The following is a 17,916-nucleotide window of genomic DNA, read 5'->3' on the forward strand; positions in this document are numbered from 1 at the left end:
ATTTTGACATGAATAAAAATAATAGCTGCGCAATGAAAAGCAATCAATCTAAATAATTAAAAGAAGTAACTTAAGTCAACATCTTACTAGGTTTCAAAGGCCACAGAAAAGAGATGTTTATATGTTTATGACACGTTCATGACAGTGTCATGTCACTCTTATGTAGATACCTTCAAGTAAAGTGGAACCAACTATTGTCTTTATTTTAAGCATAATGCCGTTCTGTTGTCTTTTTTATTTTTTTTATTTTTCATTCTCTCCTGTTTGTTTTGGTGGCTTGAAAAAAAAAACACAGTGGGAGCGGGATGGGACAGGTGTCATTGTTCTGCGATTGGGACGGGACAGGAGCTTTTTGTGAGAGTGGGATGGGGACAGGAGTGCAAATCCACTCCCATCTCACCGTCTACTTCTCACCTGTGTTCAGTGTTGTCCTTTGTGTGTGAAGTGGAATCAGTTCAGTAAGAGAAAGAGAGAAACCTGTGGATGGGGGAATGGATGGATGCAGGGAGGAACTTACCTGGGGGGCACAGGCAGCTGTGGGGAGCCTCCCTCGCCTCTCGGGTCTTCGGTAGTCGCGCTGCAAGCTTCTGCACAAGAGAGAACAGAAGAAAAATGTTAGCGGCTGAAACAATTATTACATAATTATACTAACTTTCAACATAATACGCAGTAACAGAGAGTCAGATAGTGTTGTGGGAGGGGGGGCATTAAGTCAGACTCAGTGGTGAGTGAAACCGAAGCAGAGGGACAGACACAGAGCTGTAGCAGAGCCAAAGTACAACACTTTTTAATTCATTACCTTTATCGGTTATCAGGCAAATAAAACGCTGACATAGATTTTTTTTTGTGAACTAGTATTTTGTTGTTGTAACAAACAAGTGTCTTTTAAAATAACCACGGCCAATAATATGAATCTCCCTCAAATAAAAATGATGTCAACCAAACCGAAGCCCTGATCCTGTTAAAAGCACCACTTCTGTGAATGGGTTAACTGACACGCAGCATGTAGCAATCTAACGTCTAATGTATCAACAATCCACACAACTTTATGCACTCATAACAAAATGTTTGAGGCATGCGTGCGTTCATTTGGACTAAAAAAGGTGGTGGTGATCTTAGTTAGCAATTTGACAACATTGTAGTCTCCAAAGTATGTGTGAAGTATGTGAACCTCATAATTAAATACAAAATCAGGAGAAAACTGCAAAAAGGTCCTCTTTTTGAAAAAAATAACCTTCCACTAGGCAGGCTATTGGCCTGACATAATATATGGTCTATTGGTGAAGTAGCATTGATCACTTTGATACATTTTGTCCCCACCGGTGATAAAAATAATTCAGCAGAGGCAGGAATATGTAGACCACAAAGGGGGAAATCCTACACATCCCCCACACAACAATACCTTTACATTACAATTCCATTCCTATGTTTCGGTCTATTCCTTTCTGTATTGGTAAAGTATTGATTTCTTTAATCTATTTTTGAACTGAATGATATTATGGCTCTGTTTGATGTCATTGTTCAGTCCATTCCATAAGGTTGCCCCACAAACGCTTTTAACAGCAGTTCGCACAAGAGCTTGTTTGAACATACATTGTCATCTTAGATGATATCCCCCGTCTCTTTCATGAAACATTGCACGTATGTTACATGGTCAATTATTTTCTTTAACTTTAAACACAAATGCAATCTTTCTGCACATATCCAAGTGTGACAGTTGACCTCATTAGATAAACAAAAGCCTGCATGGGATTTGACCCTGAACAGAATAGAAAACCATCTGAGGACATTCTCCGCGGCATAGCAGTCAGTCCCAGTGCTGGTGGTTACTAGCCGTTGAATGCCAACGGGGGCTGTTTAGAGGCCTGCAACAGGTGCTGAAGGGATGCTAGGAAGGCACTGTCATTCGGAGCACGGCTGCAGTATTCTGGGTACAGCCTCATTTACCCGTCATCCGGTTTGTGGGAGAACTGTGTGGTGGTGGCGCCTGCTGCCACACAGCTGATTTTAAAGGACAGTTCACACCCAAATCAAAAATACTTATTTTTACTCTTATCTGTAGTGCTATTATCAATCTAGATTGTTTTGGTGTGTGTTGCCCAGTGGTGGAGATATCGGCTGGAGAGATGTCGGCTTTTCTCTCTAACATAATGGAACTAGATGACACTCTGCCCGTTGTCGGATTTATTTGTTGATCAAAGCGTCCAAAAAAATACATTTTAAAAACTCAACAGCCTTTTGTCTTTCCAGAAATCATCACCAATCTTTACTAAATGATTTAGTACCAGTACAGCTTGGCAAAGAGAGATAAGTGAGGAGTCACAGAGAAATGGACGGGCAAGCGATTTACAGAGGGCAACAGAGAACTGCCTGAATTTCCCTTTGCTAGAACACTTTAAACAGTATTGACATTAACATTCATTTTCACATGTTTCATCATTCAGATCATTTATCTGTGTCTGTATTTCCATATTGTAGTGTGGATCATTGATTGATTTAACCTGATTCTCATGTATCACTGCTTGACAGATCATGTATGCTCCTGCCAACTGACATGGTTTTAAAGCTATTGTTATCCCAGTTTTGCTCTCCAAACATGTCATAACATTCCCATATTTAGATCAGGGAAAGGGCCACAGCTCGAACCAGGGATCATTATGGGGAAATGTTTTAGTGTATATTGACGTCTGAACACGTCTCTAGCCTGCTGTTAGAGAGTGGGCCAAACATGAAGTCTCTGAGGCATTCTTGTTGTTACATTACAAGAGAAATTCAAACCCTGCTTACTTTTAAACCTCTTGAAACCTGGCAAATTACTGCATAAAGCGGGCGTGATCGTCAGATTGTCTGTTTTGTAAAGTTATCAAAATTGTTGGATGGCACCTGAACCCAATTTCGCAAGGGAGTTTCAGATGCTATGTCCAATAAGCATTTAGTTTGAAGCATATTGATGCGTTAATAAGCATACCAGCTGAAGAGAAACCAAATGTAGATAAAACATCTTAAAATAAATGTACATGTATGTCTTACAGGCATTCTGTGAGTATTTCATTCCATAAGTATGGGGTTAGCTATGAAACACACTCTTAAAAATCTACGGCTGCCTCAAAATAGCCAAGGATTCCAAAGTTAAGTGCTCTCGTCATTCAAAAGTCCCATGCGGAATCAATTGTAGGACTGCACTCTCGGGCACACATTTCCCTTAACCCCACTTTATATTATTCACGAATACTTCCAGGAATTTATTTGGTTGATACTGGCAGAGCCCACTCACAACTGGAGAAGTCTTTAGTAAGACTAATGCAGAGAGGCGTGCAGCCAGAGCTCTCTATGGTCCAACCTGAAGCCACAGAACTGAAAGACACACTCTCCAAACTAGATCATGGAGATAAAGCAGAGTGTGGACAGCTGTAGCAGTCAGATCTAACAAAAAGAGCTGCACCTAAACCACATCAACGCTCACTGCAGAGGCAGAGACATGGAATGACCGTACTACCATACATTCTCCTACAGTCTAATGACTGTGCTACCTAAATCAGAGATCTTTAACAGGGGGTCCTTAGAGTTACCACAGGGGGGCCACCAAGTTATTGCTTATTGGCCTTGTAGGTAAAGCAGCCACTAGCCATCCAAAGATACAGTTAAGCTTAAGGATTAACTGTCCTACATGTATGTTTAACATTAAAACATGATGTATATGAATGTATGAATATATGAATATGTCAATAATGATTGTAATACCTTAGTATTGTATGCACCATAAAAAGGTATGTATAAAAGCTTTAGGCCACCCTACAGTTATTGTATGAGATTCAGTTATATATTACACTGGGCCTACAATAAGTAGTAGGGGGTCCCTGCCCCCTCAGCTAAGGGGTCTTTGGCCTAAAAAAACGTTGAAGACCCCTGACCTTAATGATCACTAGTTGCTCTGTATGAAACCCTGGACCCTTCACGAGCAGAGCCAAATGTAAATGTAAAAGTTAGCTAATCCAGACCTTTCAGCACAAAAAACCTAATGGATTGATTGATTCTCATGGTCCACTGTGCTTTAAGTTGTGTTTTCCTTGTCTCCTTTTTTCTGTGTTCTTTCCACTAGTGACTCCTGCTTTATTTTAGTTGCTACTGTGGGATTTTTTGACTGCAGCTGATTTATCAGGTACACTATTAGCACATGGGTATCATCAATCACACAGTCATATAGCATTTAATACTGTGTCATGAAATGTCTCACTTTCCTTCTGGACAGCGATGTGACTTTTTCATTAAGAAAACCCTTAAATTTGCTCGCTTTCTGTCTTTGCAATATCTACAACTGTCAGCAGGCCTGTTTAGTCTCAAACTCCACTGTAATGTATCATTTAGGTAGGCGAAGAAGTGACTCACTGTGTGTGTGTGTGTGTGTGTGTGTGTGTGTGTGTGTGTGTGTGTGTGTGTGCGCGCGTACGTGCGTGCGTGCGCAGCCATCACTAACTGTGCTCTGACGAAGTGCAGAGGTGGCTCGGCCACTTCTACTTGAGTGTGCTGTTTGCATTAGGCTGTCCGATTAGCACATGGTTCATTTATACACACACACACACACACACACACACACACACACACACACACACACATACACACACATCGTAGAGGATGTAGACATGTATTTATTTGTGTTTGTGTTGTGTGAATGCATAGACCTGGTGCATTGGGTGACAACTCTGTGGGGAGCAGAGTGAGGAAACTGGGGCAGGGGGAGACTATATTTTTCACGTTTCTACACCTCACAACATGGCCTCCAGCTCCCATCATGCCCCTGCATTTACTATGTGCAACAGGCATCTACCAGGTCTGCAGAGAGTCTTTTGTGGTTCATTGTAAATGTTAAAGGGGCCAAGTTTAGGGCGAGATAACGACGGAGGGAGGGGGAGGTGGGGGCTGTTTTCAGGGGTGTTGTGAAGGTTATGGCAGTTGTTTTGGGGGAGGTACGATTCAATTCCAGGACCTCACAGAGCTTATTCTTAACTTGGACACCTGTTGAGAATTTGCAGTTACGAGGGGCCATGAACCTTTATACATGCTATTTCTTTTCTTTTTCTTCAATCTGCACAAAAACAGTAATGTGAAAAACAACAAGGAGACATGCTGGAATTATTTATTTTTTTCGATGGACAACGATTCGTCCATCTGGCAACCCTTCTGTGTAGTGTCTCCCGCTATAGGCTGCCAGACAGGTGTCATGTCATGGTTATGATGGTTATGTCAGTCTTATGCACACCCCTTCAAATAAAGTGTTACCAGAGGCTCAATTATTTCCAACGACAGCTGCTCACTGTAGTTTATAACTAATGTTACCTAAACAGGACAAATAGTGGGGACTATTTTCAGCGGCGGATTAATCTACATTTGGTGCTCTAGGGAGTATTTGGTTTTGGTGATGAAGGAACATGTCACCCAGAGCAACAGTGTGGGAATCATTGATGGGTTTTTAATAGATGTTTTAAAATTAGTTTTTTATTTGTATCTGCACAGCCTCATACCCCGGGCACAATAACTGCCAACAACATTGACTACAAACATTACTCAATCAGCTAATAGATTCTGCTGTGATCCAAATTTGACTGCAATAATAATAACAATAATAATAATATTAAGGAGCAACTCTGTGCAGCTTGAACAGGGCACATTTTCCATAACAGAGGAAAGGGGTCACCACTGAAGGAGACAGGGAGGCGGATTCTGGATAGTGTTGGGTGAAAGTACCACAGACATCTCTCCCTGTCTCTACAAGAGGACACATCTGTGCTGGTGTCCCATTAATAATGACTATGTTTACACACAGAGCTAAACAGAGAGGCAAGCTGCATCGCCCCAGGCCCGTCTGGAGATGAAGACGGAGAGCTCCTCCTCACTGGGCCCCATGGAGGAGCTCCAGAGCCAGGCACTCACCCAGGACTGCATCCCCAGTAGGGCTGTGCAATTAATCACATTTCTAATCGTGATTACGATTTTGGCTCCTAACGATTACAAAAACAGAGTAATCGATTATTATATATATATTACAAACGATTATTTTGCACATTACGTTTTGCAAGTAAACTCTTATTTTGTCTTGTGTTCAGAATGACAAGCGCACTTTTGCCCCTCCCCTCCTGTTTGTGGTATCTGGTGCGCAAGCAGACAGAAAGAGAAGACAACCCCAAAAACATTGTCTGCAACGCAGTCTTTCATTTTAGACTGACTTTATAGTGCAATTTATCTGTCGAGTTCAGAGAAGCACAAAAAATAACAGATGGCGTTGCATATTTTTTTGAGAAAAACATGTGCCCCATAAGTTGAGAACAACGGCTTTAGAAAGTGAAAGGTGAATACTTTGGACAAGCGATATACATTCACATCTCGCCACTATTTTACCAGAGCTGCTCTGCCTGCTTTATATGACAAACGGGAAAAGTTTATTGAGTTCAATAAATGCAACATCTTTCCAAAAGTCAACAAGTAATCGTCTTAAATAATCGCGACTTCAATATTGACCAAAAATGTTGTGATTATTATCTTTTCCATAATTGAGCAGCCCTAATCACCAGCACCTTTGAGTGGACATAACTGTGTCCTTTAGTACTTCAATTAGTACAACTGTATTGCTTGTTAATGTTAAGTGCTGTATTCTCATTGATAGTTATTCAAAATATATCCAATCTACACACATCATAGCTGTAATGGCCATGGGCTGTGCATCACAAAACAAGTGTTTCGGAATAGTTCATTGAGATGTGATGATTGATGATGGTTTCATGAATGTGTATTCAGAACGGAGCTGGAGACAGGATATGGTTAGCTTAGTTTAGCGTAGCATAAAGACTGGGAACAGGATTATAAATTATTATAAATTATTATTAAAATTATTGATAGCATCTTACATTCTTTTTTGTGATATTTGCACTGCACGAATGGTGAGTGCAATACCTGCCGTCATCCACACTGTTAGAAAAGTCCATAGAAATACGGGATACTATACTGTGTTAATATGAAAGAATTTTCTGTAATGATTTTTCACAGGTGCTTTTTCCATATTTTCATTTTTGGATTAACGGAAATGTCCGTTAAAGGTACAGAAGGTATCATAGATGTAAGTTACAGCAACCACCCCAATTATCAAAACTGACCAGTGCACCCCCCCCCCCCATATCTAATAATAGTTTCCTTTACATAATTAAAGACATTTTAACCATAAATTGATAGCAGAGAGCACAAATTGTTGCAGAAAATTCACCAGAATGCAGCAAATTAAGTGATTGATATGCTCAAAATTTCAATTTTGCTCAAAAGTGGAGATGTCAATGTTGAACCCAAACCCAAAAAGTGACGCCCTTGGAGGGGGGGGGTGATAAAAGTTAAGCCTAAGCAAACGGAGGAAGGGAAAACAGGGTCCCTGCCTGACTTCAATCAAGCTGGAAGAGCTTGTTAGTGTAGCTGTGGAAGTGGTCAATGAAAGGGCAGCACAGAGGGCGACTTTAAAGCAACAGATGTGAAAGGCCAGGGAGAGCTGCTCACACGTTATCTCAGGGAAGATGCACACATGATCTGTATAACACATGGACTACTTGCTGTTAATGCTCGAATTCAGAGACGTGCACAAATGTTGTTGAATTTGTCACTCTCTAACTAAACATACCACTTTCTAATAACTTCCTAAAGTCTTTATAAATCCTGCCTGGGGGCTTTGTTAATGAGTATTAAAGCATCTATGCTTTATGGATCAGGTTAAAGCAGGCCCATAGCCAGTCTAGAGGAAGTAAAGGGGGGGTTCTTTTCTCTAAAAGTAGTCTATATACACAACATTCCACTTCCGGAATTGCTCAGGTGCCGCCGGAAATTCCGCCTAATGTCCCTCTTTTATCAATCGTCCCCTTCCTCTTTCTTTGTGTCAGCGTTCTAACCTCTGGTGGATTTGTGAGGACTATGGTTAACTGCTCCTCAGATCTCTGCAGGGTAAATCCAGACAGCTAGCTAGACTATCTGTCCAATCTGAGTTTTCTGTTGCACGACTAAAACTACTTTTGAACGTACACATGTTCCACCAAAACAAGTTCCTTCCTGAGGCTATTTTGTAGCAGCTCTGTGGCTCCGTCCGGTGCTTAGCACAGCCTAAGATGATTGCGATTGGTTTAAAGACATGCCAATAAACCAGAGCATGTTTTCTCCCATCCCAGAATGCTGTGTGGACTCGTCAGACCTTCCTTCGCAGTGCTGTGGAGGAAGGTCTGGCAATGCGAGACTACTCTAAAAGTGGACCTTTTTGCGGTTTTCCCCTCATTTTGTATTTAATTATGAGTTTCAAATATTTCATTTGGGGACTTTTTATGCACTTATTTGTGCTGGATTAACGTGTCTGCTGGTATCTTAACGAGCACGCTTTGTGATGCACCAAAAAAATGAACTACAATGTTGTCAAATTGCTAACTAAGATCACCACCACCTTTTTTAGTCCAAACGAACGCACGCATGCCTCAAACATTTTGTTATGAGTGCATAAAGTTGTGTGGATTGTTGATACATTAGACGTTAGATTGCTACATGCTGCGTGTCAGTTAACCCATTCACAGAAGTGGTGCTTTTAACAGGATCAGGGCTTCGGTTTGGTTGACATCATTTTTATTTGAGGGAGATTCATATTATTGGCCGTGGTTATTTTAAAAGACACTTGTTTGTTACAACAACAAAAAACTAGTTCACAAAAAAACGACTTAAATTATGGACCATTGCCATTGAGGGGGGCTCTTTTGAACCACCCGAATCCCCGAACTCACCCCACCCCCCCCCCCCCCCCCCCCCTTTGCCTAACTAAACTGTTATAGCGGACAAGTTATTTAACTACAAAAATCTTTTCAAAAATTTCAGTCCAATGCAGTAATAGTTCATGTTCATGTTACTCACACAACCATAAAAAAACAACAAATACATTAAAATTCTTATTCCATCAATACCAAATCAAAGAGTAATGGACTTAGTGTACAGTTATCATCCTTGTTTCCTATGCTCTGCTCAACGTGACATCAACTACAGCTCCCATCTGATAGTTTTCCAGCATAGAGCCTACTACAACTGAATGAAACGGAACCCTTTTTTTAAACTAATATTTCCATTAATGTATCTATTAATAATGAGTTGGGGGAATTTATCAGGGTAACTGAAAGCTTGTTATAAGATTGTCATACTGTATTTTAATGTATTATCTTCTTTGTCAGGATAAAAACCTTAATGAAATTGACAGTTGAGAACTCCCTTTAAAACCCCAGAACCCTATTCATTAATTTCCCCCAAAATCAGACCCAAACCTATATTAAAGACCTGATAATAATCCTTGAAAATATCATTAGATTGCACAAGAAACTATGTCAGAGCCCTAACATGAATCAAAGTCTGGATGTTGATAACACCATGCTTTGGGAAATTAATGGCTTAGACAAACCCATACATGCATCGCCTATGTAAATGAAGGAGAAAATAGCCCTTAAAATGTATGGGACGTGTTAATTAGGGGCGTTTGTGAAGGTGTTTTCAAGGGAATAGTTTTTATCTTTTCAAATAAATGGATCCCTGGGTAAGTGCTTGCTGTGTTTCAAGGGACAAATTAAATATTAATTAAGGGGATCTTATTTTAAGGGGATGTACAGAGTCCACTTGTGGAATGAGTCTACACTAAACAGCAACTTATAGTTCAATCATGACAAAGCCAAACTATTCTATAGAAACTATTCTATAGGAACTATTCCTCTTTTAATGTACAAATGTGGTAAGTAGCCTAATATTTTTAATAAATTTTCCCTCGGGGGATAACTCTTGTTATGATTTGGCACTATGAATAAAATTGAGTTGAATTGAATTAATATATCCCCCCTTCATCATTTTCATCCCCCCTAAGTCATTTTGCTGCTTCTAAAACCTTTAGATTTGGAAGTGAAGTGCTCACCTCGTCCAGGATCTGGTCCAGCCGGCCCAGGATAACGGGCTCCACCTGCTCCAGAGACAACATCCACGCGCCCCGCTGCTGCTGCTCCAGACTTACTATCCGGCTCTGCAGCTCCGAGCTCCGCACGCAAACCACGCTGCAAACTCCCAGGCACAGAACAGACATTGTGATGCAAATCGTTACTGCAGACATATCCCTCCAGTTCCTCCACAGCGGTTGCTTGGAAGCCGCTGTGTCACCCGGTTTACCAGCGACTCCCCACTTCTGATTCTCATCCATTTTAGACGCGTAACTCTGGTTTTTATCCACTCGGAAATCCCTATACGCATCAGGTGAAGAGCAGCAGAAGAGGGATCCTGACAACCTGGGAACCTGCAACGCTGGAGCTTGTGACAGGCTGTTGGGGGGGAAAAAAGTTTAGCAGATGTCTATTTTCTTCTTTAAACTGTCTCTAAACTACAACTTTGTTGCACTCAGATGAGCAACTGCATCTCATTTAGAATGCGAGTCATTGCGTAGATTGTGAGCAGTCAGTCAGTGATGTTGCTGGTTCACAGGGACGGACTCTTATTCCTCTTGCGTTCCGCTCCGTCTGTCCCATTCGCTGCTTCTCCTCTGAGCGATCCCGCAGTGTGCCACAGGGTCAGCCGTCAGTGCGCGTCTCTCTGAAACCCGAGTCAGCCACTCTCTCTCCTCTCTCTCTCTCTCTCCTCTGCGCAACTCTGGATGCCGCGGGCCCTTTGCTCGCAGTGTAGGCCTATGCTCCTCCTCTGAGAGGCTTTGGGGTTAAATGCCGGGGCGGGATCCGTGAGCCGTGTTGCTGCCCCCTTTGATCCGCGCACTTGGTGAAGGATATTTTTAGGATGCGCAAAGCGAGGACGCACAGTCCCACAGCCGGCATACTGAACGGCCTGCTGACATTAGTGCTCAGCTCCGGACCAAAACAAACGCAGCACTCTGCTTCCCTTGGTCCGGATCCGGCTCTGTTGGTATCAGGGTCGCTGGATCCTGTCGTGCAAGCTGAGCAAAATCAATAGAACAGAAACCTCATGCCCACCACTCTATTGTGCTTATCTAGTTTTCATATCCAGGGGCGTAGCACAAAATTCTGGGCCCTGTAGAAAGGCATTCTCTATGGGCCCCTCCCCACATCCACAGCTATTCATTCTAGCATCTTTTTGGGCCCTCCTCACATGAGGGCCCTCCTAATTATCGGTGTAAAAAGTAAAAGTAAAAAGTACCTCATTTAAAATGTACTCAGAGTAAAAGTTACTTAGTTACTTTTTAACAGCGGCGGGAGATACACTTTGTTATATTTATACTTAATATCTTATTTATACTTGTTTTAGCCTACTTATTTCTTCTATCTTTTGTGACACAAAACCAAAACACTCGAATAACGTCAAAAACCTTTTAAAAACAATGCCAACACTTTTTTTTTTTTTTACTCAGTAACGGATGTGATTTAAAAAGTACCAGAGTACAATACTTCAAATAAAACATACTTAAGTAGAAGTGAAATTACAGATTTTAAAAATTACTCTAAAAAGTAAAAGTACACGAAAAAACTACTGAATTACAGCAACGTAAGTAATTGTAATTTCTTACCTTCCACCTCTGTCAATCACTATTGCAAAAAAGAAGGTTAAATTATGGCTTACAGTTAACTTGGAAGTGTAAGATATATATCCTCACTACACAGTGCGTGTACTATTATTCTAATGTATTGTTTGACTGCTTGACTTGCAGTGATTGCATTGATCAGTGGTGGAATGTTACTAGTACATTTACTCAAGTAATGTACTTCAGTCCAAATGTTGAGGTACTTGTACTTTACTTGAGTCTTTTCTTTTCATGCCACTTTCTACTTCTACTCCGCTACATTTCAGAGAGAAATATTGTACTTTTTACTCCACTACATTCATCTGTTACAGCTTTAGTTACTAGTTACTTTAGTTACTCCACTACATTCATCTGTTACAGCTTTAGTTACTAGTTACTTTAGTTACTCCGCTACATTCATCTGTTACAGCTTTAGTTACTAGTTACTTTAGTTACTCCACTACATTCATCTGTTACATCTTTAGTTACTAGTTACTTTACACATTAAGATTCCTGCACACAAAACACATGTAGTTTATAAAATCTGATGTTTGATTCTAAAGTAAACTAGTCAACAATATAACGGTTACAAGTCCAGCTGTTAATAAATAAATATGCCTTTGAAATACATCCTGAAATAAATGAATGAGGCAATAAGTGCATAAATATATAAATACATGTAAATATTAATGAGTCAATTAGTTAAATAAATAATAACTATTTATTTCTAGTCCTTATATGCAAATCAGGGGCGTGGCTGTGGCTATCTCACATTCAGAATAGAGCTGTTTGGAAGGGCAGTTGTAGGCAACGTAGTTGTAGCAGAGAAGGTACTGGTAGGCATAACATTAACGTTAAATGGTTCATTACAATATCTGAGAAAAGCATTTTAGACTTATTGAGAGCGGCTGCCAACCACCTTGATGGGACAGAAACCACCACCACCTAGAGCTGCCCAGGTGGGAACCTCAAGCACAAGAACCCCTCCAAGGTAACGTTCAGGTTAACGTAATCCAAAGTCGGAGTTCCCGGGTAAAATTAGCTAGGAAGCTGACTGTGCACTAACAGTATTTTTCTCAGTATGACTATGTTCAGACAACGCGATCACGGAAGGCTTGTATCATGTGGATGCAACAACAGAATTTGTCAACAAAGTTGTCATTACTTAGAATTCCTCATGGGGGCGACAGAAGCTACGCACTATAGCTTTAAGTCAAAATGTGGGTGTGGTTGACACAATTCAATCACAAATATATGTTAGAATAAGAGAATAGAAACACGTCCAAAACATTTGTGGTATCATTAACCTAGCTACTTCAACTAACATTAACATGGCATTAGGAAATAAAAGTCCCCGGACATAAATAAATGTGGATTTATGAAAATAAAAGTCTCTTGAAGTAAATAAACGTGGAACTAAAAGTACCATGAAATAAGTAAAAGTAATATATTTATTTAACTAATTGATTCATTTACATATTTATATTTACATTTAATTATATATTCATGTATCTAATGCCTCATTTATTTATTTCATGATGTATTTCAAAGGCATATTCATTCATTTAATATTAAATGAAACGGCATTCCATACTGAAAGGGGGGGGGGGGGGGGTATTTGTGTGGCAGTTGTCAAATGTCAACAACCTTTGCGCAGCATTGCTCACCGCACCTTTAATGTGTAATGTGTGTCCCTTAAACATCTCAGACCTTTATTTGACCGAGATGGTTACTTAAGATCCTGTTCAGTTGTGTAACACAAAGCACACTGAAGACAGAGCATTTTTACAATTTATAATGTTCATGATCTATTCATATTCACGATTTTTACACTTACACTTAACCTTGCTTAATGTATGTCAGCCTAAAGGGGAGAGTGACCCTTGTTCCTGGAAAGGAGAACCAAGGAGACTATGGTTAACTGCTCCTCAGATCTCTGCAGGGTAAATCCAAACAGCTAGCTAGACTATCTGTCCAATCTGAGTTTTCTGTTGCGCGACTAAATCTACTTTTGAACGTACACATGTTCCACCAAAACAAGTTCCTTCCTGAGACTATTTAGCAGAGGCACCGTGGCTCCGTCCGGTGCTTAGCACCACCCAAGACGATTGTGATTGGATTGCATCCCAGAATGCTGTGTGGACTAGCCAGACCTTCCTTTGTAGCGCTGTGGAGGAAGGTCTGGCAAAGCGAGACTAAAACTGACATGACTACTGTTAGCAATGTGGCGACGACGCGCACTGAGCTCAGGCTTGTATATGGGAGAGGTAGAGTACGCGCAGCGGGGCAAGGAGGCGTTTCATTGGTTCTTTTCAAGCGGACCGCGAGACAGTGATTGGTGGGCGGTTTTACAGGATTACAGCAGCTACAGATGACGGATCTTTTTCCCTCCTTTTTCAGAGCCCATAAGTTATTTATTATAGTCGGGCTGTAAAGACCATTTCAAACAAATAAAAAGATGTATATTGGAAAAAGTTACCAACCCTGCATTTGAAGCCCGCAACTGACGGTTTTTGGTTCAGTCTCACCGCTCTAACTAAAATCATTCCGAGCTGACTTCAGATTAATAACAATGCTGCTTTTAATATAAGAGAATGTTTTACAAATTCCCCTAAGGTTTTTGTGTAGCTGACTGTGGCTGTGCTTAGACCAATAATACGTACTGAATCACCCAATGTGCAAGTGCACATTTCTAGTGGAATACTTTCTAGTCTACTGTAACACTGACTACGTTTACATGCACTTAATATTCCGTTTTTTGCCCTTATTCCGATAAAGACGATATTCTTCTAAGCTGTTTACATGGCTAATGAAAGTGAGTATTCCACTAATATTCCCGTTTACATGTAGCTGTGCAAAATAAGTTTTTTTCTAAGTTTTCCAGTGGTGGAGGACTTGTTGGACCGTGTGACCACAGCGTCCCTCTTTCATTCCTTCAACCAGCTTCTTGAAAAGGTCGGCGTAGCGATGTGTGCGCATATCCAAAAACCTGTTGATATCCAACTCTTTAATAATGTTTAATAGTAGCTGTGTTTCTCCTTCTTATCGGGTCTGCAGCCTTGCAAACTGTTGGCTGGTTGGTTTGTGTACAGTAACCATAGCAACGCACAGAGCTGACCGTAAGCCGTAAACAGGCAAGAGGTTGTAAACTGTGCTAAAAACCCTGATTGAGATGCATATTCCGAATGCGTTGTATACATGTCCAAAGAATGCCTCTACAACCCGAAAACTACCAGAATATCCCACTAGTGTTAATCAGAAAATGCGATATTTGGAAAAAGGCCTTATTCGGAATATCCAACCGGAATATGCTGTTTACATGACCTGTATTAAATTTGGAATATTGTCCTATTCGGAATAATAGTGGAATATTGATGTGCATGTAAACATACTCATTGAGCTGTTTCTACCAGTTAATAAAGTTAAAGTGTGATGTCTCTGTGGGTGTCATTGTGAAGTGATTTTGCTGTTGACATTGGGGAGGTGTCTTCTTACCTGTGCCTCCTATTCTCAGGTCACTAATTAGAGTAACTCAGCTCACCTGGGCCCGGTGTGCTGAGCTCATTGAAAGCCTCTGAACACCCACACAGGTGATTTCAGTTATTTGGCTGATTAGACCTCTGCTCAGGTTGAAGGTGGGCTGAAACTTTGATTAAAAATTAATTAATTAAATTATTAGGTCACAAATCTTTTTCACCAATAAGAATGACAAAGCTGTCATTTGTGCTGCCTTAACAGGTACAACAATGGTAACAGGAGGCTCAGGAAGATGTCAAATCAGTCTAGAAACACCCACACAGTGCTCGGAAGATGTCTAATCAGCCAGATTAACTCATAACACCTGTGGGGGAGTGTTGTCCTAGGTTTGCCTTTTGCTAAGTTCACACTTTACAAGCCAACACACACTCACCTCTGTCAATCATGCACACCCTACACACAACTGACTCCATTGATTTCCACCTCCCATTCTGTACAAAGTTAATTTGGTCTAATTTATTCTAATTATTGTTTAAACATTACCGTGGTGTCGTCTCCCTCTCTGTTATGTCCACCTGAGCCAGGTCATGACAGCCAGTTAAGGCTTTCATCATTCTGTAGCTTCCCAATGGTGTTCCTGATTCATTTAAATCCAAACATTCACATTTTGGTTGGAGAAAGTATGTTTTAGCCTCAAAATGCTGTTTTCCCAAGCCCTTCTAAAACCATTTTTTCCACTTGACCTGACGTACGTTTCTGTATGACGACATTGGTTTAGTACAATACAGTAAAGCAGAGATCTTCAACAAGGGGTCCGGGACCCCTAGTTTTTCAAAAAACAGTCTTAACATGAATTCCACATATTAGCAAATATAAATCCCCATTGATGATAGGCTTACTGGCCTAAAATGTAGGTAAGGTAGTCACTAAGTTAGCCATCCTTAGATACCCACAGGTCTGTTTAACATTAAAACATGATTTATAATACCATGCCAACAATTATAAGGCTATTTTTAAAGCTTAGTATTCTATGCAAAAAGAAGGTCTGTTTAAAGGCTTTAGGCCACCCTACATGTAATTGTAGGCCCAGTTTTAATATGCAACTTAATTGTATACAATATATGTAGTAGGGGGTTCCTGCTCCGTCTCTCTTAAAGTTAAGGGGTCCTTGGCTTAAGAAACGTTGAAGACCCCTGCTCTATGGATCAGTAATAAGCCATTATCAAGAACAACTTTTGAGTTGCCAGGTTGTGAATATCGTTTTGACTAGTGTTTATCCTCCTACAGCATGACCAACAAGTCATCCAAATTCAACCCCAAAAGTGTGTATCCCACATAAGCTCCTTTGATCTGACGCCTCTAACGGCAGTTAGGCAGCAGTAGCAATGCCTTTCAAAACTATTACAAATCAACAAAATGCTACATATCACACAGAGAGTCAGCATCACATTGCTGATGCAAAACAGAAGAGGTCACTGTTTCAGTGTGTCCATTGCTCTAGAGAATTTACAGCTCGATGATAGATTGAGCATGTGTTCATGCTCTGCAGGGCCCTGCACATGTAACGGTTTGATGCGTGTCCATTGACCATTAAAAAGCTAAATTAAAATGTGGTGGCTTCCTCAAGACACCATGTTGATTAATCTCTTTAATTTGAGGGGTGTACTACCGTTAATAAATCCAGAGTTTGCTGTTCCACTGCAGTTTGGCCATAACGGCCAAGAAAATCAAGATGTGACGACCTCATGCAGTGGCTTGTCTAATTGCATTCATAAAAAAGCACACAGGGTTTTTTCATGGTCTCAGGCCACCACAGAAGGCTTTAAAAAGGCTAATAAAGAGTTTCCTGTCTTGTGTCTTTGTACTGTAATTGTAGTCAGACCAAAAGATGTCCCCTCGACTGTCAGCCACATCTTAGGACGCCATGCTCCTGCAGAGGTTTATGGCGAAGGCTTGATGGGCCGGAATCGCTACGTAATGACTCCATGTGCTGTGGGTCCTTGTAATTACCATGTGGCTCGGTGTGGCCAGCTGGCTTTGTGATTCTCTGAGCCGGGAAACACTTTGAAAATGATCCTCAAAATGAAATGTACATTTATTGCAATCATGGGATTCTTTCAAATTAAAAGTGACTAATCCTGCTGTTATAACAGCTGTGATAGAGATCGGAGTTGTAAAGTGACTTTGAAATGAGTTTAACACTTGTTTTCATGCAAATCAGTGCAGTTCGTTGCTTCAGTCTCACTGCTATCATTTGATCTCTATAGACCTACTTCATTCTGGCTAACGAAGTCTGTCAGGGCTTCATTGGTCACTAAACTAGGTACTAGGTACAGCACTGTATACAAATATGTCCTACTTTGGATTGATGTCTATTGCAGAGATCATCAACAGGGGGTCCGGGACCCCTTGGGTGTCCACGGAGTTGCTGCAGGGGGGTCCACCAAATTATTGTTAGATAGTAAAAAAAAATCTGAAAATATACATTAACATGAATCCAACATATTATCTGTAAAGTTAAATCTTTTTTTATTTTATTTACACAACATTGATGATAGGCTTACTGGCCTGTAGGTAAGGTAACTATTCACAGATACAGTCAAGCCTAAGGATTCACTGTGGCCTTTTTATAGCTTAGCAGTGGTGGAGGAAGTACTGAATCTCAGTACTTAAGTAAAAGTACAAATAACCAGAGACATATTTACTTTAGTAAAAGTAGAAGTACCACAATGACAACCCTACTTAAGTAAAAGTAAAAAGTACCTGATTTTAAATGTACTTTAAGTATTAAAAGTAAAAGTACTTGTAAAACGATTTATTCTCTTAATGTCTATATTTTAATAATTAAAAAAAAAAAACAGTATGTCTATGGGCTGTGGCATTTT

At 40.5% G+C, this 17,916-nt stretch overlaps 1 protein-coding gene across 20 annotated transcripts in view; it reads right to left on the bottom strand.

Annotated features, from left to right (window-relative positions):
* col13a1 (collagen, type XIII, alpha 1) overlaps positions 1 to 10,711 on the bottom strand; it is a 158,488-nt gene extending 147,777 nt beyond the window's left edge. For 14 of the 20 annotated variants that reach the window (XM_036003714.1, XM_036003711.1, XM_036003710.1 and 11 more), the window contains exons 1-2: positions 9,953 to 10,709; positions 518 to 587 (exon numbers count right to left, since the gene is read on the bottom strand). In XM_036003714.1, coding sequence (XP_035859607.1) covers positions 518 to 587; positions 9,953 to 10,231 — 349 coding nt within the window. In that variant the 5' untranslated portion in view covers positions 10,232 to 10,709. Of the gene's footprint in view, positions 1 to 517; positions 588 to 9,952 lie in introns of all 20 variants that reach the window. The other 6 variants (XM_036003701.1, XM_036003707.1, XM_036003715.1 and 3 more) reach the window with 4 other exon arrangements.
* Between the last annotated feature and the right edge of the window lie 7,205 nt (positions 10,712 to 17,916).

The sequence above is a fragment of the Sander lucioperca genome, chromosome 7, assembly GCF_008315115.2.
Source record: "Sander lucioperca isolate FBNREF2018 chromosome 7, SLUC_FBN_1.2, whole genome shotgun sequence".
Classification (NCBI taxonomy): domain Eukaryota; kingdom Metazoa; phylum Chordata; class Actinopteri; order Perciformes; family Percidae; genus Sander; species Sander lucioperca.